The sequence below is a fragment of the Dunckerocampus dactyliophorus genome, chromosome 8, assembly GCF_027744805.1.
Source record: "Dunckerocampus dactyliophorus isolate RoL2022-P2 chromosome 8, RoL_Ddac_1.1, whole genome shotgun sequence".
Classification (NCBI taxonomy): Eukaryota; Metazoa; Chordata; class Actinopteri; order Syngnathiformes; family Syngnathidae; genus Dunckerocampus; species Dunckerocampus dactyliophorus.
In genome coordinates this window covers 10,804,054-10,828,763 of record NC_072826.1, presented here as the reverse complement: position 1 = coordinate 10,828,763, position 24,710 = coordinate 10,804,054, and the positions used below count along the sequence as shown (strand labels likewise).

General features: G+C 41.5%; 1 protein-coding gene across 1 annotated transcript in view; it reads left to right on the top strand.

Annotated features, from left to right (window-relative positions):
- The window catches only part of mdfi (MyoD family inhibitor), a 42,445-nt gene extending 21,950 nt beyond the window's left edge, over positions 1 to 20,495 (top strand). The window contains exons 3-5 of the mRNA XM_054785793.1: positions 1,067 to 1,183; positions 13,077 to 13,463; positions 15,195 to 20,495. Coding sequence (XP_054641768.1) covers positions 1,067 to 1,183; positions 13,077 to 13,463; positions 15,195 to 15,448 — 758 coding nt within the window. The 3' untranslated portion in view covers positions 15,449 to 20,495. The remainder of the gene's footprint in view (positions 1 to 1,066; positions 1,184 to 13,076; positions 13,464 to 15,194) is intronic.
- Positions 20,496 to 24,710: the final 4,215 nt, after the last annotated feature.

Below are 24,710 nucleotides of genomic sequence, written 5' to 3'. Positions count from 1 at the left end.
CAGATATGGCCAAGAAAAGGAGCTATGCATACAGAAAGGGATGAGAATCACCTTCAAAATAAAGTAAACTTTAAATTATGGATGTCCGATATTGGCTTTTTGCCGATAACCGATATGCCGATATTGTCCAACTCTCAATTTCCTATCTATGTATCTATGTATCTATGTATGTACAGGTATGTATGTATGTATGTGTGTATGCATCTATCTATCTATCTATCTATCTATCTATCTATCTATCTATCTATCTATCTATCTATCTATCTGTCTGTCTGTCTGTCTGTCTGTCTGTCTGTCTGTCTGTCTGTCTGTCTGTCTGTCTGTCTGTCTTTATGTCCGTCCGTCCGTCCGTCCATCCATCCATCCATCCATCCATCCATCTATCTATCTATCTATCTATCTATCTATCTATCTATCTATCTATCTATCTATCTCTCTTTCTCTCTCTCTCTCTCTCTCTCTACCTATCTACCTACCTACCTACCAAGTGTACTTCCGTTTTCGGGCCATGAGGTTGTTGTAACCACTTAGGTAGAATTGTTGCTTGTTGTTGAGTTGAGTGGAGAGAAAACTGCTACCAACCTCGACTCCTGTCTCGTTGTGAATCGCATCTCCACATTTTGGTTCTCGACATGGGTAAAAATGTCGACTGACAACAGAGACAACGAGACCATGCCGGCACCGCTACAAGCTAATGAGTTAGCTAACGTCAGTGCTATGTGTGGCACACCCACGGCCGTGGTTTCAGCATATCAAGCCCAGTTCCGACTGCGAGGAATAACACAGGACGTGACAAAGTATTTCCTCGTATTGGTGCCGTCGGATGCCACGATGACAGCAAGTACGGGAGCCCATAGGCTTATACATGCAGCAGTTGTTTATTATCGGTTGTCATTACAGGGAAAAACCTGATACCGATATCAACCGATATTACATTTTTATTGCAATAAGGGGGCAATGAAATCGGTGGGCCGATAGTATCGGACATCCCTACTTTAAATGGTAAGTTGCGTGGTCTCATACAATGGGCTTAATGTCATCTAAAGTGGATGTATTTGTTTTTCAGATGTGGCCAACACCTACACTGAGCCCCTCATATTGAGGTCACAAGGCGATGACGGAGGCAAGTGTAACAGCAGCCTCTTGCACTCGGAACTTACAGCACCCAGCAGGAGTATCACAAGTGAGTAAATAGCACATTCTCACGCACACGCTCACACACAGACGCACAAATGGAGAGAGACTAGTGAGAATTGTGTTTCCATTACATATCATCAGGTCGGATGAGTCACATTGTCCTGACCTTTAACAAATAGCCCTGCAGAAAAATCCACATTGTCAGCCAAGTAGTTTAAGCTCCTGATTTTTGTACACAAACAAGTTAGCATCCAAATCAGCACACTTTCCTCCTTTTTTTTTCCTTTTGCTACTCCGAGACAAATACATACTAGCGTTGTTACCTTGACAACGCTAGGTAAGTGTGGCTGCCACTGTGAAATGTGCTTCCATTTGTAGATCTCATTTAATTGTTCACAGCACATTATGTTATCAGTCAAATCAATATGAATCCTAATTAAATATTAGATTTAATCAGATGAAAGCCACATGTCTGATGTCACATTCTCTTCTGGCAGCCTCTGAATCTCATTCTTTCATTTTTGGTCCTTCTGAAAAGGGCATTGCGTACCTGGTAAGGAACTAGCTGGTTTATATGTTATTTAAGCAACAACGTCCTGCTGGAGACGTTCACTATATCATTAGATACTGTAAATTGCCGTAAAGACAAAGATAAAGATAATATAAAGATAGATGAATATAAAGATCAAGATAAACTGGAAAGATTTACGGAGAGTATGGCTTGTTAATCATCCAGATATGGCCAAGAAAAGCAGCTATGCATACAGAAAGGGATGAGAATCACCTTCAAAATAAAGTTTAAATTAGGGATGTCCGATATTGGCTTTTTGCCGATACCGACGCACCCCCATGAATTATTACTACTGTACAAAAAGAAAACAAGAACTAGGTACGGGCATGTGGCCGAAGAATAAGTAGGCGGAATATTACGTAGCCATGCGTTAACTCCCAAGTGTAAGGCAGACTCTTCTGGTGGCAATGCGTCAAAGAAAAGGAAAGTAAAAGTGAAAAGTGATGTGAACTCAGATATTGTAAAATGCTGAAAAAAGGCTGCATGCGTAGTCTAAGCTATTCGACTGTTGCGACCATCATCTAGGATAAGGATTGTATCCTTGAACATATGAAAGGATCTGCTCCTATGTAATTGACGTTGATAACTAGTCTCATTAGTGAGACATTTTCCCAATAAGCCTGTTTCTCCCTTCTTTGCAACGCTCCTTCTAGTGTGCAAGCCAACCAGAGGTTATTATTACTGTATTTTATGTGTCCTTCATGTGTTTTATGTACAGTGTGAGTGGCTTTCAATGCCGGTGTAGGAACAAAACCCACTCGTAGAGACCTTCTGTAATTATTAATTTACCACAATTTTGTTTTTCATTGTTTCAGGATAATAATAATAACATATGCCGTTATACAACAGCAAGAGATATTAACGTCTTTGCTCACACTCAAGACAAGTTTGCGTGTTCCCTCAAAAGAGCCAGTTTTGCGTTCCTTTTTGGGAGTCTTAGCACCTCTTCGACTGTTTTTTAATATGCATGTCCGCAACACCTGGTCCTCCCTCGTGAGTCATATTGCTATCAAGCACCACCACCGCCCATTTTCCTCCCTCATATCACAAGTCCAACTTGTCAGCCAGAGAGACTGTCTCTCATTCTCTGGAGCTCAGCTACGCCCACTGTATCAAAGGCAAAGGTTGCACAATTATGCTGCCATTACACCACCATTGATGTATATTTGTCTTGCTCTCGCTCCAATTTGGAATAAGGCAAATGTAAACCCAATAGCTCTACTGTGTCATTAGCTCACTTTGGAGGCTGAGTTCCACAGTAATAACAGCCACAGCTATGGAGGTAAGTCTTTTGATCATTGGCCTCTAACGCAGTAAAAAATACAAAAGCTCCACATTGTCTAAGTTTGCCTTTCTTGCCATTCAAGAACAAATGAGGAGTGGGAAGAAGGTTGAGTAAGTTGTTATATGAGCTTGTGTTAGAGAACCAAGTGCATTTGTTTCCTGGAATCCAGTGACGGGTGACACGCACATCCAAACCTGCCCTGTGGTAATAGCTACTTTGTGGCAACTGTCTGACCCGCAGCACAGTCGAGAAGCGTACAACTAGGTGAATGGAGAGTGTGTGAGTGGGTGTGTGAATGTCTGCTGTCTCTGTCAGTGGTTTTGCCTCTACCTGTTCTGTCTGCTGTGTGTGTGTGTGTGTCTATTTTCAGGACTATTATGCTGCTAGTTTGAGCACTGTGCTCTTTCTTTCTCACTCTGTTATGCTTTACACCCCAATAAAATCTATGGAACCCACTGGCTCCATATGGTGTGCGGAGGGTTATGCAACATGGGCTTGGTCCAAATGCTACGCCACATGCTCAAAGAAACTATAGCACACTTTTCTCAGGTGAACATCTGATTCCTGCATGCAAAGACACATAAAATGACTCAGGTCTAAGCTGAGGTCACAGTGATGTGAGATGTGTGTTTTATTTGTGTGGGAATGAGTGTGAAGAAACAGAAGCAAAACGGAAGATTTTGCACCACTGACGTTGTGTCTCTCTATGATGACATCACAGCCGTGGCATGTGTCTGGCCCAGGGCCCGTGACGAGCTGTCTGAGACAATGTTAACATATGAGAGTGAGTCAGGCCTGTGCACTCCTCGTTAGCGATGTCATTCACATGAACTGCATGTTTTGACGTCACAGACACAGCATGATGCCCATGTTTGACGGTGCAGGCCAGGAAGTAATGGCACTTGTAATTCACCACATGCACGTACACGCTAGTATTTATTCCACAAGACCAACATAAAAAATGCTCTTTTTCTTCTGGGGAATGAATCTTGCTTCCTACCTGACCCATTATGTACTTTAACAAGAAAATTGGTAGTTTCTGTGCAGTCCTGCTGACAGCGACAACGACGTCTTTAGCAAAAATGACGACAGATATGGTGTTTATTTTACGCATCTTGTCATCACTCGGTGTACAATGTGTCCTTGGTGGGAAATCTAGCGGGACGGTGACATTTCCAGTTCGAGGCTAGCCACAGTGCTGAAATTCTACTCAAGGATATTTCATTTGCTACAACTGCTGATTACAGAGTCCGCCATTTCCAAGATGGTATGGTATTATTGATGCTGTTCTACAGGTAATAACTTAAGGTATTAAGCACAGAATGCTGAGATTGGTTTGAACTTATTTTGTTTTGCTTTTTTTTGCTACAGCTCCTGTATATGAGCCTAAATCTGTGGAAGTGCACCTCAAATTATGGCCTCAAATAAAGCCATTGTCTTTCAAATTGTTAACGTGTACCTCAAACCGTGGCCTGAAAATGTTACTGTATCATTCTTCTCTCCACATCCTTCTTGTCCTTTTTTTTACTGTTATTGATATATAAACACAAGGGGTGTCACAAGCTCTGGTGAGATTACAACGTGACAAGATTTCTCGCGTGGGCACTCGGCCTGAGACTATAATAAATAAATGAATGAATCACAAAGTAAATGAAAATGAACTTGATAATTTTGCCAGCCTCAGTATATTGTCATCTGCATGCATGTCTGTTTTCCTCGTCTCCCCCCTCCAAACAGGCAGGAAGATGGTTCAATCTGTGCATTGGTTTCAACATCTTGGCGTGTTTGTACCATAGAACAACGGCATGAACGGAGTGAGCTCTTTTGTCAATCATAGTCTCTTTCTCTCAGTGGGTGGAGGCAGAGCGCAGAAGAGTGTAGCCTCGTGGGGAGCGATGCAAGGTAATGTTGGAGAAATTAAATTAGTAGATTGCAATATATCGTCATATATTTTTAAATGTCTTTCCATTGTACTTTTTTAAAATGTAATGTTAAAATTTCCTCTCGTCTCGTTCTCGTAGACCCACTCTCGAGTATTGTCTCGTGACACCCCTAATTAACACATATTGGCTTAGCTTTTTCTGGTCCGAATAATTCATGTGATTGTAGACTTGGTCTGTTTACTCACCAGTTAGTTTTTTTAGGAATGCGTACTGAAACTCTTGTGTCATACTGTAAAAGCACCGATTCTGACATAAACAGTAGTAACCACACTAAAAACACTAAGTGGCTGCCGGTGCCTCGTGTCAGTGCTAAATTAATGCAGTCTCACATCAAACAGGGTCTGACGCTCTTTTTAAACTTTATTGCTGACCTTAACACACCAGCAGCAGTGCTCAGTTACAAACTCACACACACTTTTCTCGATCGCTCTCTGCACCAGAAACACAACATTTCCTAATTTTCTATCAATCACATTTATGGTGTGCATTGAACAACACCGGGATTATGAACATTAACATTACAACACAAGCACGTTGTACGTTGTACACAAGCACAATACTAGTTTAATTCGCTTTGCTTTTGATGAATGCACGATTCTCGCATGTGGTATCAACTAGAAAACTCTAGTTGTAGCCAAATACCGCCAGAATATCAATTTCTGCTAAAATTCTGCAGAATGTATATACTCAAACAGTGGAATGTATGCACTTCAAGTATTGTAAAAGCTTGCTAATTATTTTTGCATATTCTCTGTATTCTGCATTGCTCAGCTCAAACTCAAAGCCGACTTTAGGTTGCGGGCTGAACAGGCCCGAACAATTTAATCACAGGCCCAGTTTCAAAAGCACCGATTTGGCACCGTATTGGATAAAATTTTCTTTTTAAACAGCAGAACAACTTAGAACAGACTTACGTGTCAAACACAGTTGCACAGGGGCCAAAAACTCAAAGCCGACTTTAGCTCGCGGGCTAAACAGAACAACCACGGTGCTAACAAACAAAGAAACAATACACTAGAAGAGGTTTTGATTCTGTATGGCACTCAGAATGAATTATTGTATTCCAGTAGCGGGCGGTGCATTTGATACCTTGGCCTTCAGTGGGCCGCCCAGAATATTTTTCACCAGACATCGTGAGAACCAGTATCAACAAACATTACAATACTTACATAGTCCCCCTACGTTCGAATACATACTCACCAATACGCCTCACTTACATTACAGCTAGCAACTTTGAGTTAGTGACAAATTTCCAAGGGCTCTGTGGTTAAAGGTTCAGACAACTTCGAACAGCTACACTACAACATCATCTGAATCACTTCACAATCAATATTCATCAAATAACATGAAAAAAATATAAAACCTTTTAAGTAAATTGCATCTACTCATCAGAGGCGTCAATTCCTCCTCCTCAGCCAACAGCTTACCTTCATGAACAGGTTTTCTCTCATCAACCAATCAAGAAAGGGGGCCTGCCATTTGCTCTGATCAACCAATCAGGACTGGGGACCAAGAGATGGCCCCGAGAGTCAAATCAGAGGTCTGATTGGCTAAAAAAAAAAAAACAGACCCACTGCTAATAGCGTGTACAGTATGTGACAGAGACCAGCACTTCTGATTGGCAATCCAGGGCAGATTACATTGATATGGCAACACATACTGTACATGCTGCGAAATGAAGATAATAGACTGTTGGAAATAAATTAATATAATTTAAGACAACCAATACTGCAATTAAAGTTTGAAATATAGGTCAGTGCTTTTGGTAATGGTTAGGCCAGCAGAGAAGGCCTTGCTGGCCCTGGCTACACACCACTGCTGTATTCACACTTTAATCACAGTTTGTTTTCCCCCCTTGGTTGGCTTACCAAACATGTTTAGCATGTGTGCGGTTAGCATGTCATCGCGTGAATGAGGATAATTTGCTCAAGACTCCCCTTGAAAGTGTGAAAGCACCCTTAAGATAGCTGGGACAACGAAGCCTTGTGTTTGGTGGGTTAATATTACAGGTTATGAAAAATGCTGCTGTGTGTCATGTCGCTCTTGCATGCCCAATGTCTTTTTACTCTTGGCTATAATACAGGCCTAACCCTTCCTCTTATGTTTGCACAATATTTCCATTCACTTGTCAAGTGGCATTCACTCAAGTGGGTCAAATATTACAAAAAAATACTGTAGTTGCTAGGTTGAAATGAATAGTTTTGAATGTCAAAAGTCACAAGAAAAGCCTTTCCAGAAAATGTACTTATTTGGATAATCGTTGCTCTTTTGCGCCAGCTAATATCACCCTTGAAGTGTAGTTGGCCATTTACAAAATGCAGTGCAAAATGCAGAACACTAATGCCTCTGCACATCTGTGATTTTCTTGGATTAGAAAAGACTCCACTGTCCAACATGTGCAGGCATGAATGCGTCAGTCAAATGGCACACCAGTCATATGCTGTTGTGTGTAAATACTTCAACAAGTAGTCAAGAATAACAGAACACTCCTAACACATCTTTTTGCACATCTTTTTGTCAAGTTTTGCATTGCACTTTTGCATCATTGCACATTCGCTTTGCGTGTAAAAAGAGGTCAATCTTCAACTATTGCAGTAAACCATGCTAAAAAATACTTTTTAGTCCAGTTTCTATAAGCAAGTATTTGCAGTCACCGTGATTGTTTCGGTTCACCTAGAATTTCTGCAATCTCTGGGGCGAGAACAAGCTTCACCAACTGTTTCAATAGAGCTGTGCTGTATGCCTTGCAAAGAATAGCATACAGTTTAAATGACATATACAGTACAGCATCCAAATAATTGGATTACAGGGTTACAGAGGCAGCATGTACACCCTGACGTTTAGATCCACTTCTCTCCAGCTTTTTACTGATTGTACTGTGATTTTTGTCAGTTATAGTGTACAGTAGTCCCTCCTTTTTTATTTTTTAATTGGTTCCAGATGTGATAGGTGACAGTTTTCCCGGAAGACAGGAGCAAAACAAACTTACTGGCGTGGAGTTACCCCAGTGGAGCGGAGAAGAGGAGAAGGCGAGTTGAAAACAAACAGCGTTTATCAAAACTACCGAAGGTGTCAACCTTTTTCACAGTCCCAACAAACGTAGACATGACTACAGCAGCACCGCTACTGACAGTGTCAGCCGAGCAGAATGCAATCGATGAAGCTGAAAGTGATGCTTTTCATCACAAAGATGTGAATATTAAAGTGGTAAATTATATTAAATGTCGCTTAATGTTCTTATCAATTACAGTAAAAGTGTTGAGATGATTCACTTGTTAGGTAATAATAAGGATTTTAAGGACTTCAGGAATTAGGAGACATTTCTCATATTCACACTTGTTAGAAGATGATAAACATTAATATTTCAAATAGTTTTTGGGGGGGTATATATCCACGGGTATGCAGCTAGCAACTTAACCTGACAGGTAACTGTAACAGATTTCCAAAGCAGGGAAAAAGTGGCCTAAATGACACACTCACATTTTGGAAAAATAAAAAAAGACAGATGTGGAGGGCTCCAATGACTAGGTTTGCTTTGGGCCCCCAAATGACTAAATACGCCCCTTTTCAAATTGAAAATGATACAGAGGCCTTGCATTTGTTGCACTTGGTCCATGGACACCACCAAGAAGGAAAGTTAATTCTGTAAGTATTTTTTTTTATCTTATATGTCAAAATCTTTTGCTTGAGCTTAAAATTCGGCAGACCAGATCACAAATAGTTATCACATAAACACTGGCCACCTTTATCGTTGAATGTCTTCTTTTATGCAATGGAAACCAAAACAATCAAGACCAATTATTCATTAATAAGTGTAAGGTAACTTTTTTCTTATTTAACTATAATTTTTTTTCTAAATACAGCTGTAGTCCACCGCCCATATGTAGAGTATGACCCAACTATGTTCCATGGCTTCTGTACTACAGTATAATCAGCACTCACAGTAAAAAGAGGTCTTATTAACGTTACAAAGTTGTGCAGAGGGTTTTATAGCATCCAAGGATGTGTGAAATTCTCTTTGAAGATGGTTTTAAATAGTGTTTTACAGCACCGACCCTTGCAGTTTTAATGCTTGCCAATGTTTAAAAAGACAAAAAAGAAAGGCGGCAAGACTGAGGGGGGTGAGATGTTTGAAGGGAGGTCGTCATGTCAACATTTGCCTTTGTTGTGCCTAAACATGTTCATGAATTTCGGGATTTGAAGGTTTCTTGCGCACAGTTCAGTTTATTTTGGATCATGTTCAAATTTTGCGCGTAACAGTACTGGAGATCTTAACATGCAAAAAATAGTATTTCTTGAGTTGATGAAGTGAATCCTTTTTTTGTTGTTGACTCAATACACTCAAAAGACAGTTCAGTATGACCTCATTATTGGATGTTTTGTTGAATAGCTTTTATAATACACATGAAATGCCAGGCGGGATGTACTGTGGTGGTCTACGACTATGCATTTCTAGTTTTCTACAACGCTCCTCTGCTTGGTGCTTCCAACAAATTCACCAACTTAATGAGACTGAATGCAGCAGAGCAGATGAAGCAGTCAGAGACAAGCCTAGTTCTCAGTCATCCTGCTAGCTCATTCCGGCATAGGATAAGTAGAGAGATGAATGCATTTCTGGGCTAGGAAGGAGATGTGTAAGTACAGGGTAGCCGAAATATGCCAGGAAAGGAGGTAGAGGGTGTGGGTGTGTGAATAAGGAGGGTGTGTGAGGAGTAGTATGGTGTGCTTTTACCGTTTGTGACTCATATTTGATTGCTCATTCTGGCCTGGCACCCTGTGCATAATAATTAGTAATAATAGAGTATAATAAACGTGCATGCGATTGAACATTAGGGAGCAGCATGTGTTGCCTTTTCCCAATCTCATCATGTCAACACCATCCATCTCCTGAAGTTGCTGTTATTTTTAACCACTGCTGAATCACTGTTTATGAGTCACGCCTGTGCAAGTCCTCCTGCTCCAGATATCGACAAACACCGACCCATTTCTTCCTTCTCTCTCTTTTGCTCACTTCATCTCACTCCCATTCTCGATTTCAGACAAAGGGACCTTGTGTATGTGGGTTTTTTTGTTTTTTTTTGCCTTCACGTGCTCATGCATGCATATATTTGTGTGCGCAAGTGGGTCTAACCTCAAGCTCCCTTTGGAGACAGTCCTGACTCCTGGCCTCTTTGAGTTTGTCTGTTTGCATGCCAGATCCTGCTATATTCAAGCACTCATGCACACACTCAGACCACACTAACTCAACAATTCTCAATCCTTCCAGGACAATGCAAACTTAGAGGCGTGTGCACCATCCCTCTGCTCGATGTAATCCCTTTCGTCTGTCACCAAGACACATCCTGGCAGGTTCACAGTGTTAAAAGCACTATTGTGCAAAATGCTTAAACACGACAGACACACAGGGGCTGGTTGATGAAGTGAGGGAGAAAAGGCAGAAGAGACAAAGCAGCAGCATGTGTTGACTTTTGCAATAGTTTAGTGAAAATGTAGTTCCTCCTCACTACACGCATGCACACACTGGCCATGGAGCTTGCCAAACATCTGGAGCAAAGTTAGAAAACGCTGAATGAAAAGAATCTTAAATAACAGTGGATTGGTTGTGCGACGCCGGACGTGAGCCAGTTTAAACAGTCCTGGTTGGGTTATCTGTCTCGGAGCGGTTATCGAACAGACGCTTTTATTGCCAGTCATGTTTCATAGCCAGCGTTTAAGACCACACTCTCAGTATGTGTGCTTGTATGTGTGCATGTCAAGTTTCTACTTTGATTTTCTGTGCGTCTGCTGTACTCTACCCTGCACTGTCAAGCCTCACCGTACCTTCAGACACCATATGCTTTAAGGACAAGAATATATTCAAACTTTTTAGTTAGAAAGAGCTATGAAATGCTGCCATAACATATTAAACCTGGGCTTTCGTTGCATTCTTCTTTTTAAGGTATGGGTTTAGTTTAGCAGCAAAGGTGTTTGCCTGCCTCCCTTTTTCTATAGCATAGACTCTAGAAATTAAACAGACCATGTTGTAAAATCTCCAGTGGGAAAAGGTTGTCATGCCACATTTAATTAAATCAAAACAGTAATTAGTATTATTATTATTAAATGTCTGTATGTACTGAATTTGCATTTTCTATAGTCTTGGTGGACTAGCCTAGACGTCTTTCATGTTATGTAAACAGTAGCATCAACGAGGTATAAAATAATTATGTTCATTTTCTGACGTGATGTTATAATGTTGGGTTTTGTGCACCTCCATTGTCGAACACAGTTTATTCCAGGATGCTGGTTGACCTCCACTTAGTTCAGATTTGGCAACAAATTTTCCCATAGGGGGTCATGGATATGTAAATAATCTGCTCCAGGGTGAAACTTTAACTGCAATTGATTAACGGCACAGACAAGGCTTAAATACAATTTTTAGTGCTATGAAGTCTTAAAAAAGAAAGGGTAACGTCTGTCAATGTATAAATAATAACAGCTATTCTTAACTTGATGAATAATAAATGTCTGCTGTATATGAAGGTGATGCAAGTTGCTCCTCGTGCATCTCACTTTTAACTAACTTTTAACCACACTGGTTAAAAAAAGTGAACTTTTGAAAACAACAACAACAAAAGCCTCAACCTTAAACGCTCCAATTTATATTTTTTCAACCAAATAATATAAGAACCACCGACTAGCATATGTTACCATTAATGATTTAAAAGAACATCATGTACAAAAAAAGTCTATATTTTCACAATTACAAAGTAAACTTGAAAAAAAAAATGGTGTAAATTGTTGTTCGGCCCGAAAAATCTGATTGGTCAAGCACGCCTGTCTGGTATTCGCATAGATTTTCATAGCACATCCACACACACACACACACACACACCTACACACAAAAGCAGTCTCAGTGAGGCGATGTTAGTAGCTAAAGTTAAATCGTTATCATTAACAAACATTACTGGGGCACGTGTGCGTGTTACGTCGTGTAGCTGATGTACTCAAAGCAGGAAGGGGGCTGGATATAACGCTCATGTTCTACCACTTACCCTATTTGACAGGTAGAGACTGCAGGCAGGCCAAATGTCCTTCTGCAACCACGCCTGCAAGCATTGCACAGAGTGTGTTTTTGTATTGTTGAAATATGCATGGGCACTTATACTTGTACTTTTTGGCATTAATGGTGCCATGGAAGTAGTTCCAAGTTACTGACACAGTCTTGCAACATGACAAGACCCTGGCTTTTGGATGTGTGTCTGACGAAATGGTACTGCCGAGCACACCGTGTCCACACCAATTTGTCTAACCACAACACACATTTCTACGATGTGATGGTTCAGTGCCGGTGCCCCCGAACACAGAGGACTTGATGTTGCTTCTCGGCACAGTTAACATTCAAGTTCCTTTTGGCGCAGTGGAGTTCAATTTGGCATCGGTGGATGTAACTATGCATTGTTCTGTTTGACAACGTGCTGCCAAAGTAAGCTGGGCCTCATGTGGTTCTATCTAGCTGTTGATGAATGATGGTTCTTGATGAAGTAGCGTCTTAGGGATCATGCATCACGGGTATTCTGCTGAGGCTTTACGCCTTTGTCAACATGCAATGAATCGTTTAATCGTTTGATTAAATTACCCTTTTCAGAGTAGTGCACATTCTAACCACATCTTACATTTCAGTGGATGAACATTGGAATAATTCTCAGGATCTTATCGGTTAATCCTTTGTCCGTTGAATTACACCTGATTTCAAATCACATCATTAACATCAGAACTACAAACGCTTGAGTCAGAGGGAAGGTTTTGTCCTTTTCCTCTGGAATCTAATGCTTGTTGTGAAAAAGTCTAGACAAGTGGGATAAGGGTTCAGCAAATTCAAGGCTTGTCCGTTCCTTTAGGCGTGGTTTTGTGATTGAACTCAGCTTTAGAGAGCCTCACTGTGTTTAGGTTGGCACACATACTCAAAGATAATCCCCGGGCTGCCTTGTAGTTCAGTGCTGATCAGGTGTGTATGTATTTAGAGTGCATGCCCTCACATGCACAAACAACATAAAGATTGAAAACACATACTTATTGTAACAGTAATGGAGAAGTTGCTATCTAGTATTGATGTGATATGAAGTCAGTATCACTCAACAATAACTTTTTTGTCTCTCCACAGGTCAACCAACAGCCAGATCCACACCCATCCACCCAACCCAACCATGTCGGACACAGCCTAGCAGCCAACTACGCAACGGAACCAAACACCATGCACACACTCACTCCCCTCACTGTCCGCATCCCACGCCTCACACACACGCACTCCAGTCTGGCGGGGACAAGAACGGCGGTCCTCATGAGCATCCGAAACTGGGCTCCCTCCCAAGAGGAGGCTCATCCACCTCATCCTCCTCGTCAGCAGGACCCAAGCACGGCAAGAAGTTGCAGTCTAACCCTTCCATCACCTCCCAGAGCAGCAAGAGGAGCAAAGGAAGCTCCAAGAGTAGTTCAAAGAGCAACAGTTCTAAGAGCAACAGCTCCCAGATTCCCACAGAAGCACAGGATGGTAAGATGCACAGGACTTCAATGCCAACATTCTGAGTGCTACAACTCTACGGCTATGACAACTTTTAATTGTTTTACAACTAAGCCAGCCAGAATGTTCTACATTTATGGTATGACTCATGACAAACTGCAGAAGCATGGTATGAATCATTTTAATATAGAGGCCTAACCTTGCACTAACTTGGCAGCATAGTGGTCCAGTGGTTAGCACTGTCGCCTCACAGCAAAAAGGATCTTAGTTCTCAGGCATTTTTGTATGGAGTTTGCATGTCCTCACTATGCTTGTGTGGCTTTTCTCTGTCTCTCTGTCTTCCTCCCACAGTGCAAACCCAGAAACAATTACTAAAAATTGACCATTGTGTGAATGTGAGAAGTTGTCTCTCTCTGTCTCTCTCTCAGAGTACGTTTGGCATAAGAGTAGATTTTTTTTTTCAATTACTGACTTTTCAGACACATGGTAATATTTTATATTCAAATCATTCATAATCTAATTTACCCAGAAAATTGGATTGTAAATAGACGTATTGCAAAATGTATCCAGCAGAATAAAATAAAGACTTCAAAAAAAAAAAAAAAAAAAAAGACTTCAAAATAAAAAAAACAAATAGAGAAAATAAAAAATGGAAACAATAAATAAATATATAAAATAAAAATAATACCATAATTAAACAATAATAGTAGTTGTAATAATAAATAGGGGATTTTTTTTTTTTAAGAATGTCATGGCAGCAATATACCCATTTTGGGGGGGATCATCTGGAAAAATCAATATTAAAATCAAGATCTGGCTTGCATTAACATTGTAGGGTGTGTAGGCAGGACGGCAATAGCTGCGTCAGCCACGTAGTTAGCGTGACTCCATAATGTGTAATTTACCAATAAATTCAACAAAGAAGATATGTGTCATGGAGCAGTACTGCATAGTAACATTATCCATAAACAAACGGGGTAAACTCCTTGGCCTGTTGTCATTAACAGTACTTTTAAATTTGCTTTCACACTATTCCACTTTTACATTCCATTATGACACTAAATTACCTGTCAAGCATTTACAGAACCATGCTGATTTATAGAAGCAAAGCTTAACGGGCTGACAGGAAGAATATCACTACCTATGTCAGTGGATGCAATGGGGCAATGCAAGTCATCAAATTAAAGGCTGTAGTCGAGCTTTGGCAGTAGTTAAACTCTGTATTTATTCATTCAATCCCAGCCGTTTTTCAAAAGACATTTCGATGATTTTGACTGATCTTTCAAGGCACACAGGGTATTGTGTTCTATGGCTGTATAAAAAAGTTTGTTTCTACCTTTCAGTAATATGCAGAACATAAGCAACTTACAGGAAAATATCAGTTCCCGACGAGAAAAGGGAGAAAACCAGCTTTTTGTGAAAAGATACATTTCAAGCATAACTTTCACTTTGACACAAATATTTTTTGCTTTTGTGACGGCTGAAATATCTATATAATACAATTAACTATTTACAATTCTCACATTTGGAAATGAACTATGTGTGTGCACACGTGCGCATGCATTAAAATTTCACATTTTGAATTTTTAATTTCTCGCAAAAAAATGTAAAAGATGTATAAATATGATAGGGCATTCAGGTTTATAAAAACATGAGTGTGTGGATGGATGCACTAACTTGAAGTTTCAGTTTCCCCATAAAAAGTTCAATTAGAGTACCGTTTTATGATTGAAATTAAGAGCAAACTGTCTTTATCTCCAGACTGCTGCGTTCACTGCATCCTGGCCTGCCTCTTTTGTGAATTTCTGACGCTGTGTAACATCGTGCTGGACTGCGCCACCTGCGGCTCGTGCGCGGGCGACGACTCGTGTTTCTGCTGCTGCTGCGCGTCCGAGGAATGCGGTGACTGTGATCTACCGTGCGACATGGACTGCGGCATCATCGACGCCTGCTGTGAGTCTGCCGACTGTCTGGAGATCTGCATGGAGTGCTGCAGCCTTTGCTTCTCTTCCTGAGGTCACGGCGCACACTTGTCTGAATCCTATCTCCAGGAAGCCCAGGAGCGACTTTAATCAGTCTCTTGTCAAAGCTGCAAAGTGCTACATTCAGTCTTTGTTGTCATAGCTTGGCTTGGACTCTGTGGCTCTCACTATATTGGCTTACCACAGTATGTCTCTCACAAAAGATGTGACCAAACACTGAGAGCAGTCAATGGTGAATTCCTCCCTCTTTTATGGATCAAACCATAGAACAGCAGCCTCTCCTGCTTTGTGCTTGCTGTTGGGCCGTCACTGCACAGTTGGATGTGTGCTGCAGTCTCAGCCGTCTTTCACGAGTGTGCGCAGACCGGATTGTTCCAATGGAGCCCCTTGTGTCGTCTTAAGTGACTAGAGTTCTCCAAGCATGAAAAATGACCTCTAAAGGCAAATGAGAAAATGGATCCATTTAACCGGATTTTAGTGTTTCTGTTGATAAGAGCGGCAGCATAATGGAAAAATTGAAGCTGGGCTCTCAGTAGAACTGTCTCAGTCTGTCCTTGGCAAGGTTAAAGTCTTCCAGTTTGATTGCGTGCCGTGGCCTTTGTGACACGAGCGGCCCGAGAGGCTGATGTTGGATCCACTGATGTCTTTGTCTGTGGAGAAATGTACAAAACACAGAATAATGGCGGCTTGTGGCAATATTATAGACACATTTCCTTTGTTCGTTAGCGTCTCATTTAGCAGACTTAATCAGCGAAGAATCATGAGAGAGTCATTCATCAGCCTGCAGATGAAGCGCATCAAATCAGCACCGTTAGTGATGGACATCGGCGAGCAGGCTTTGATGGCATTCACAATGGTCACTAAATTCTCTGCTTAACATGTGAAGGGAGAGTCCTCCATCAAATGTCTCTCCTCATTTATAGTTCACATCTTGTTTACTTTTACATTTGTTTGAGGAGCTGTAGTCTTCCTCGTCCCCGTGGTCAAAACTGGTAGAAGAACTGAAAAGGCAGAGATAGTCTTTAATACATTTCATCTTTCTTTGTCACTCTCGTCATATGAACAAATGGCCTCCTCGGCTTAGCTCACTGCCTCTATTTCCGAGTAGATTCCAAATCTGTATTAATCCTTTTTGGGGGGCTAGATTGTAGTTAAGATATTTGCATTTCTTCTCTAATGTGAAAATCACATTTCTGTGTTATCAGGTTTGGCCAAGCTCACTGTAGAGCAGGTGCTGCTCAACATCTAATTTAATCCCTCCAGTGAAAATCTCATATGACATTATGCTAAGTTAGATCCACGGACCTGTAGTATGAATGGTACGCTTCTGATAACAGGCCCAACTCTCATACCATCAGACACTTTCTCCAACCCAATACCTCTTTAATATGTGCTTTTTAAATGACTTGATACAATCTTCTCCTCTTTCGATTCAGTACTTGTGCAATTAATTTTTAAATACCAAAGTTTACTTTGGCTGGACCTTAGTTTCATACTTATAAATGTGCTTGTACATAGAAGGGTTTGTGTTATGTGATTAAGTTGGATTAAAACCCCATTTCCTGTTGAATGCAGTGGAACCTCGGTTAGCGTACGCCCCGGTTAGCATGTTTTCCAGTCAACACCGAATATTTACACCGAAATTTGGTGTTATTTTGCGTACATTTTGCGGTTAGCGCACAATATGGCGCATCTTGAAGTGTTATTAATACAACGTGTGAGTCCATCTGTTTTCTTGATGTATTTTTATCACAAAATGTTGTTGTTAGCAGCCTATTAGCTTGCTACTACATAAAACAGGAACCCAAAGTCAGCTCCCCGGCCGTCATCAGCGGTTGATGCTGTAGTTCTTGGCTAATTAACACAGTTATGCCTAAATTCTCAAAAATGTGACCATAAAACATGTTTGTATTGTTTTACAATTATAGTTGTTACAAATTACATGTATAAACCAACATTTAAGGTTACTTTTACCTTCGTTGGAAACTGACAAAGTCACGATGTGGCAGCGAGAGCAACATGGACACCACCTTTGTGTATTGCCATGAGTTATTTCTTGAATTCAATAGCGTTTCTCACCTTTGTTATCAAATGAAGGCACTTGCAACTTTCTCTAGCTGCGTTTTGGGTCTTTGTGGACTTGGAAAAGACATCCCACCGTGTTCCTCGCTGTGTCCTGTGAGGGGTGCTCCGGGATATGGGATTGGTGGCATGCTGCTACGTGCCATTCGGTCCTTGTACAAGCGGAGCAGGAGCGTGGTTCACATTGCCAGCAGTAAGTCAAGCCTGTTCCTGGTGAACGTTGGCCTCAGCTAAGGCTGCCCTTTGTCACCGATTGTGTTCATAATTTTCGTTTACTGGGGCGGTTTGCAGCTGAGTGTGAAGCACTCAGCACTTCCAAATCTGAGGTTCTCAGTCGGAAAAGGGTGGATTGGGAGTGAGGTCTTGCCCCAGGTGGAGGAGTTCAAGTATCTCGGGGTCTTGTTCACGAGTGAGGGAAGGTTGGAGCATTAAGTCGACAGGCACATTGGCGAAGTGTCTTCATTAATGCGGTCGCTGCGCCGGACCGTCGTGGTGAAAGAGAGAGCTAAGCCGGAAGGCAAAGCTCTCAATTTACAGGTCGATCTATGTTCCCGCCCTCACCTATGGTCATGAGGTTTGGGTCGTGACCGAAAGAACAAGATAGGATACAAGCGGCGAAAATGAGTTTCCTTCGTAGGGTGGCTGGACTCACCCTAAGAGATAGGGTGGGGAGCTCGGCCATCCGGCAGGGACTCAGAGTAGAGCCGCTGCTTCTTCGCATCGAGAGGAGCCAGTTGAGGTGGCTCGGGAATGTAGTCCCTGGTGAGGTGTTCCGGGCATGCCCAGCCGGCCCCGTGGCAGACCAAGGACACGCTGGAGGGAGTATGTCAGGTGAGAAACACTTGAATTTAAAAATAACTCATGGTAAAACACAAAGGTGGTGTTCGTGTTGATCTCGCTGCCACCTTGTGGCAGTCATATGAAGGTAAAAGTAACCTGAAATGTGGAGTTATACATGTAATTTGTCAGTAATATACATTTAGAATTGTTTTACACATGTAAAACTATCATTGTAAAACTATAAAAATGTGTTTTGTGGTATTGTGGTTTTGTGGTACGTGAATTTCTCTTGGAGATAAACAAAGTATCAACCTAACTAGCATTTTTCAGAATTGAGGCATGACTGTTAATTAGCAAAGAACTGCAGAATCAGGTAAAAAGTAACCTTAAATAATCATTTAACCCTTTCATTTATCATTTCTATGTTTTGATATGCATTTTGAATGCAATTTTGTTTTCTGCATGTAAAATTACATGACATGATTTCTAATGGGAAAAATAGGTTCGGTTCGCATCACTTTCAGTTCGAGTCGGACCTTCTGGAACGGATTATGACGCTAACCCAGGTTCCACTTTATACAGAAAGGAGGGAATAACAAGGCTGATAAGAGCGATCCTGATAATGCAAGTTTCGGGAAAGAAAGTGGAACTGGAGAAGTTGTTCTTACAAAGTGTTTCCTGACATGTTTAAAATGATCATCCTGGAAAGCTCTGGAAAACAATGCAATATTTCACAGTGCAGAGAGATTTACGACGAGACAACTGGACGATAGAATGCTACACGACATAAAAATGGATTACGATGACATTTTTGGGGTAAGATGCAAAATATTCCAAAGCGGAGAGTCAATAGCACTTTAACTGGGAGCTGCTTCTCTGTCACCAGACCAACCATAGACAAATCATAATAAAAAATTATATGCAATGCAAAAGCTAACGTTTCTACAAGCCATTACATATTTGGTTTTGGGTTTGTTTTTTTTTTCAAAATGAATGCACAAGGGCCGCTGTCACTAGTGGTTAGCATCTTGGCCTTGCAATCAGGAGATCAAGAGTTCGAATCTCTGTTTGGATGTCTCCGTGTAGAGTTTGCATGTCTCCCCGTGTGTGCGTGGGTTTTCATGTGTGTGGCACTCCCACATTCCAAAAAACATGCATGTTAGCCGAATTGGTAAATTGTTCATATGTACGAATGGGAGTGTGAATGGTGGTTTGTATATATGTGCCCTGCAATTGGCTGGCGACCAGTCCAGGGTCTATCCCGCCCTGCACCCGAAGTCAGCTGGGATAGGCTCCAGCTCACCCGTGACCTTAATGATTACAAGCAGTATAGAAAATGGACGGATGGATGACTGCACAACCTAAATTCTAGTAGACTTTTAATTACAACAGTGTCATTATTGTACTCTGATGTACATTTGCACTCAGGCACATTTTTGGTGTTCCGCGACATGAATTATGTCAAATATGTGTAATCTGTTAAAAGGATCGTCAAGGACTAGAGCATATTCCAATTTCGTGTAATGACGTGGCGCATGTTTAATGGCCTTCAAATTGTCATTTAGAGCAGCAATTGTTGTTCCGGGGCTCCCCCTACAGTGAAGAAGTGGAATTTACTTGTGAGTAACTGCTAACACGCATTTGTCGACATGCTAATGTACACACAAAATGCTAACAATTTTGTACGAGCAGGACACACTACAGTATTCTGAAAAGTTTACAGTTTATATTGTTGAAAGGTCAGATTCGATCTGGGTGCAAAGTAAATACTGATTGGTTGGTCTGGAAATAGAGAGCACATCTGGAGGTGGATAACACCTAAAGAATGCCGGTGGGCTAAAAATATATCATGGGTGTTGTTACTGGAAATACAGATTATATGTACCGTAACATTTATTTTCTGGTATTCTGACATGATGCTCATACTGGAAGATGTTCTTTTTATTTCCGTTCCCACTTCTTTAACCTTGACCACAAACATTTGTAACATTGTGGACCTGTAATCTTTATTTTGAGATAGATATTTAAAAAGTTTCCTGCTAGTAGTCTTAAATCCATCTTAGTCCAGATGAACTGTTTTACTTGATTGTCTCAATTATGTCAACTTGTTTACAATATCACAACTTCATGTTCATTTCAGTTGCTGTCTTGGAAGTCACATTCAAACTTGTTTTTTGTTTCATACTGAATAAACAATGTGAACTCCACACAACACGGACCTCTGTGATCTTTCTTTCATAACACCAAAGCAATGCATTCCAACTCATCATGGATGAAAATTGACCCTTTGGAATCGTGTCTTAATTTAGACCGAGTTTGACATCCCTGTCTTGGACTATTTGCTGTGATTCTTCTTTGTTTTGAAATGGAAATAAGTATCACAGAGTGGACTTTTGGGTCACTTTGTGGCTTCAACTGCAGGGAAATGAGGTTAAAATTTCATTTTCTATTTGAAACAGATTTCTGATCATTGCTGATATCCAGTTATATCACACATAGGAAACACACAATATCTCTCCAGGTACTGCAAAAATATTTCAAAAATATGCATGCTAGGTTAATTGGAGACTCTAAAATGTCCACAGGTGTGATGGTGACTGTGAATGATTGTTTGTCTACATGTCCCCTGTGACTGGCCGTAAAGCAGTACGGAAAATGGATGGATGGATGGATTTTCTTACTACATCCAACATCAGCAGCAATGGCGCGCTGCAAGCGGCCTTGCTTATGCAGCTCAACAATTCGATCTGTCACGGAACGTCAGACACGAGTAGAAGCTGTCGAATGCTTGACTCCCAATATGCAGAGACGAAGCCACGGAGTGCGAAAAGTAAGGGTACTTAGGAGAAACAAAAAGCGACAGAGGAAAGGCTCTGTGACAAAAGGTGCAAGTAGTCCAGGTAAGTAAATTGTTTAAGTTACAGCATTGACTTGGAGACTAGAAGCATGGATAACAAAGACAATAATAATGAACCAGCGCCGCACATTCGACCGCCCTGGCCTTTTATCCACAACAAATGTTAATTGGCCGCAGGTGCGCGACCACCAGGCGAGAAGCGGCTGCCTCTTCCTCCCCGGAGAAGGCACAGCCCGCCAAAATAAGAGCGCAGGACAGGGGACACTCGCTCCTGTCCTGCAGAACGTCACACGATCCCGTTCAAAGAGAAAAAGCTTCTTTGCCTTTGGCATAGAGAGATCTTGACAAGTGGGAATACCTGAGAGAAAATGACATTGAATCCAGGTTTGCCAAAATTTGGGCTTTTAAAGGCTGTGGTCTTACATTTTTGATCAGATAATGAACATTCTATTTCACTTTAATGGTCGTTTGCAATAAATTAAAAAATGTTCGCACTCCCATTTCTTCTTTTTGCATTTTGAGGCTTTACTTCGAACCTCCTTAAGTTCCAACAGTGCAAAAAAGTCAATTCTTGCAATTTTTCAACTCGTCTTGAAATTTTGATCAGGAGTGTATCCAGTCTTGTGCAGGGTTATCCTACACGCTGTCACTTGCTGCCAAGGTTAAGGTAGAATGTTTCATGTTTTCAAATTCTTACTTTTAGCAGTGGTTAAGTTTAAAAAATGACATTCATGAGGCCCCCCCTTATTGACATGATTTACAATATCAAAGCTAGCACTATAGGTGTTTCTTCTTTTTGATTTTTTTTACTTTTACGTCCTAATTTTAGTAGCTAGCTTATTTTTATACTTGAGTAATTTAAAGATGTTAAAATGTCATTTCAAACAATGAATAAGTAATGTATCTGTATGACGACGGCAGTCTTGGGACAGATTATTCATACTTCCATAGTTTCCTATGAGAAAAAAAATGATACTCCACTGCAAAAACTGAAGTCTAAGGAAGATTAATTACATGAAATAAAGATGTATGCTATTCCAACTGGAAAAAGGTGTTTATTGCTCACACGGCTACAATGTTGATGGAAATGCAGTAACAGTGAGATACCAGTAGAAACAGCTCAAGGCCATTTTCTCTTATTTAAACAGGAATGTTGCTCATCCTTTCCCTTTGCTGTTTTTTTTTTTTACCATTTCACCATTAATATGTTGTCAAAAATGTCTCTTAGTATCTGGAAGTTTTCCCGTAACCCCAGCAGATTAGTTGTCTGCAGCTGAGAGAGAGAGAGAAAAAAAAAAAAAAAGACAGAAATACGAGAAACGGCACAACAACTGGGCTCATGCAGAACAGAATCCTTTAATGTGTTGTTTTTTAACGGCTTGCCAAAGTAGTTGAGGAGGAATGTGTGCTTCCAGGCCAGGATGTTCATGTGTGTGAAGAAAGTCAGGGGACGTTCATTTTATTTATTATTTTTTTATTTTTGCCTTAATCCTTCCTTCATTTTATTCTGGTTGGTTGCATCTTGACAGGAGCCAACGGTTGTGTCTGGTAAAAACAGCGTACGCTGTGTGTGTGTGTGTGTGTGTGTGTGTGTGTGTGTGTGTGTGTGTGTGTGGAGTTATGAGCACTTGCCCGCTATGAGAATGAGGTTTCAGGTCAACATCACTTCTAGAAGCGTGTCTGTGAGGTTGAGGAAGGAAAGTGACTGTGCGGGGGTCAACTGCTGCTTGTGTGACATCCCAACTTTATCGAGAGGACATCTGATATGGTGGGGACATTTTGAAAAAAGACTGGGTGAGGTCCATTCACACCATGTTTGTGTGCGTGTGTCTCATGTTTTTCTCGATTTGTGGCACAAGGCTTGACATTCCAGCTTTATTGTGGGGACATATTGGCTGGTTCACACACAAAAACAGTCTAGAAGCTCATTGTAGACTTCCTCCTTTGACCCCATCAGCCTGCATATGTGTGTTTGTGTGTGGGGGGGATTTGCATTTAATCTTTATTGGGAGGACATTTCTTCTTGTGGGGACATTTTAGGTGGTCTCCATAAGAAAATACAAGACGAAGCTTCTTCTGTTAGTGTCCTCTTGTCTTTCTATCTTTATGGGGTTTGGTATCTCACCTTTATTGTTGGGACATTTGGCTGGTCCACAAGAAAACACTGGAATGATCTTGTGTGTGTGCGCGTGTGTGTGTAGAGACAGAAAAGTGTATATAAGGCGATGACTCAGATACGGAGACATTGAGCCAATTCAAGCTCCACAATTGGAATAGAGACACAGAGGACATCTTTGGACATCTGCAAGTGTTTTGCAGGAAGCTATGCTGCAGTCAGCCCTCATTTCCTTTTCCATGTACACACACACTCACACACACACACAAACTCAACAAATCAAAAATGATACACATCCCTTGCAGAAATTTCACATGCGCAAAGCGGGCACAGGGGACAAGTGGCTATTGAATATTAAGCATGAAATGACAAAGGCTGCATTCTAATGAAGGTGATGAGGTCAGACGCTGGGATGGAAATCATAAATTAATACTCCTCTCATGACAAGCCACTCGCCCTTGGCTCACACCAACTACAGCTCTCTCCTCCTCTTCCCCCTCCACTGGAGTAAAAAAAAAAAAAAAAGACACCTAGAGAAAGAAATAGTTGATTCATTATTAATATCGGGTCACAGCAATGCCACAGCACACACACAGCAGAAGTGCAACGTGCCTGATCGTGTTCACATGTGACACTTGTCGGAGATGACAACAAGGTAACCTCTGTGTGGAACTGCAGCTTTGTTGTTAGTGTTTTGAAGGACAATGTCAACTTCTCCACTACTTTGGGTAATGAATTGGTATCTTCTTGGAGACAATTAGGACTGACACACACATGCATACACTGTATGGCAGCTGGTGCATGACAGTACAGTGAACAACGTTAGAGTCAGTGGAAGAATATGCACAAGAATGCAGTGTGTGCCTGCGCCGTTACAGCGGGAATAACATGGTGTGTTAGTTATGTTTTTGGACTTCATTATGTCCCCCAAGTGGCAGTGCGACAAAGAAAAGGAAAGCCATCAGCATGGAATTTAAAATGAGCCTCATAAAAAGCTTAGAGAGCGGAGACACACCCACCAATATTGGCCGCTCTTTGGTCCCAGCCGCTCGAAGATTATTGAATGCCGAAGGGGTCATGGAATCAGTGCACTGAAGGAGGTGTGGGATGCAAAAAGGAGGTTATTCTTCCAGATTAGCCCGGGACAATAATACAAGGAGGCAGATGGGCACACCAGCGGGCCCCACCGACAAGAAAGAAGCCCACCCACAACCAGGAGCGGCAGCCCCCCCACGCCACCGGCTCACCCCAGGCCATCCCACCCACGCCTCGACACAGGACCGCCCCGCCCAGGGACGGAAGAGGTATCGCCTCCCACCCACCCCGAGGAGGCCCAGGCAGCAGAGGCGGAACACCCAGCACCCGCCCGCACGGAGCCAACCCCCGTGTACACTCCTTTAAAAAATAAATAAATAAATAAAAGGGAGCAAGATAACACCAGCGCCCCCACCCACACACCC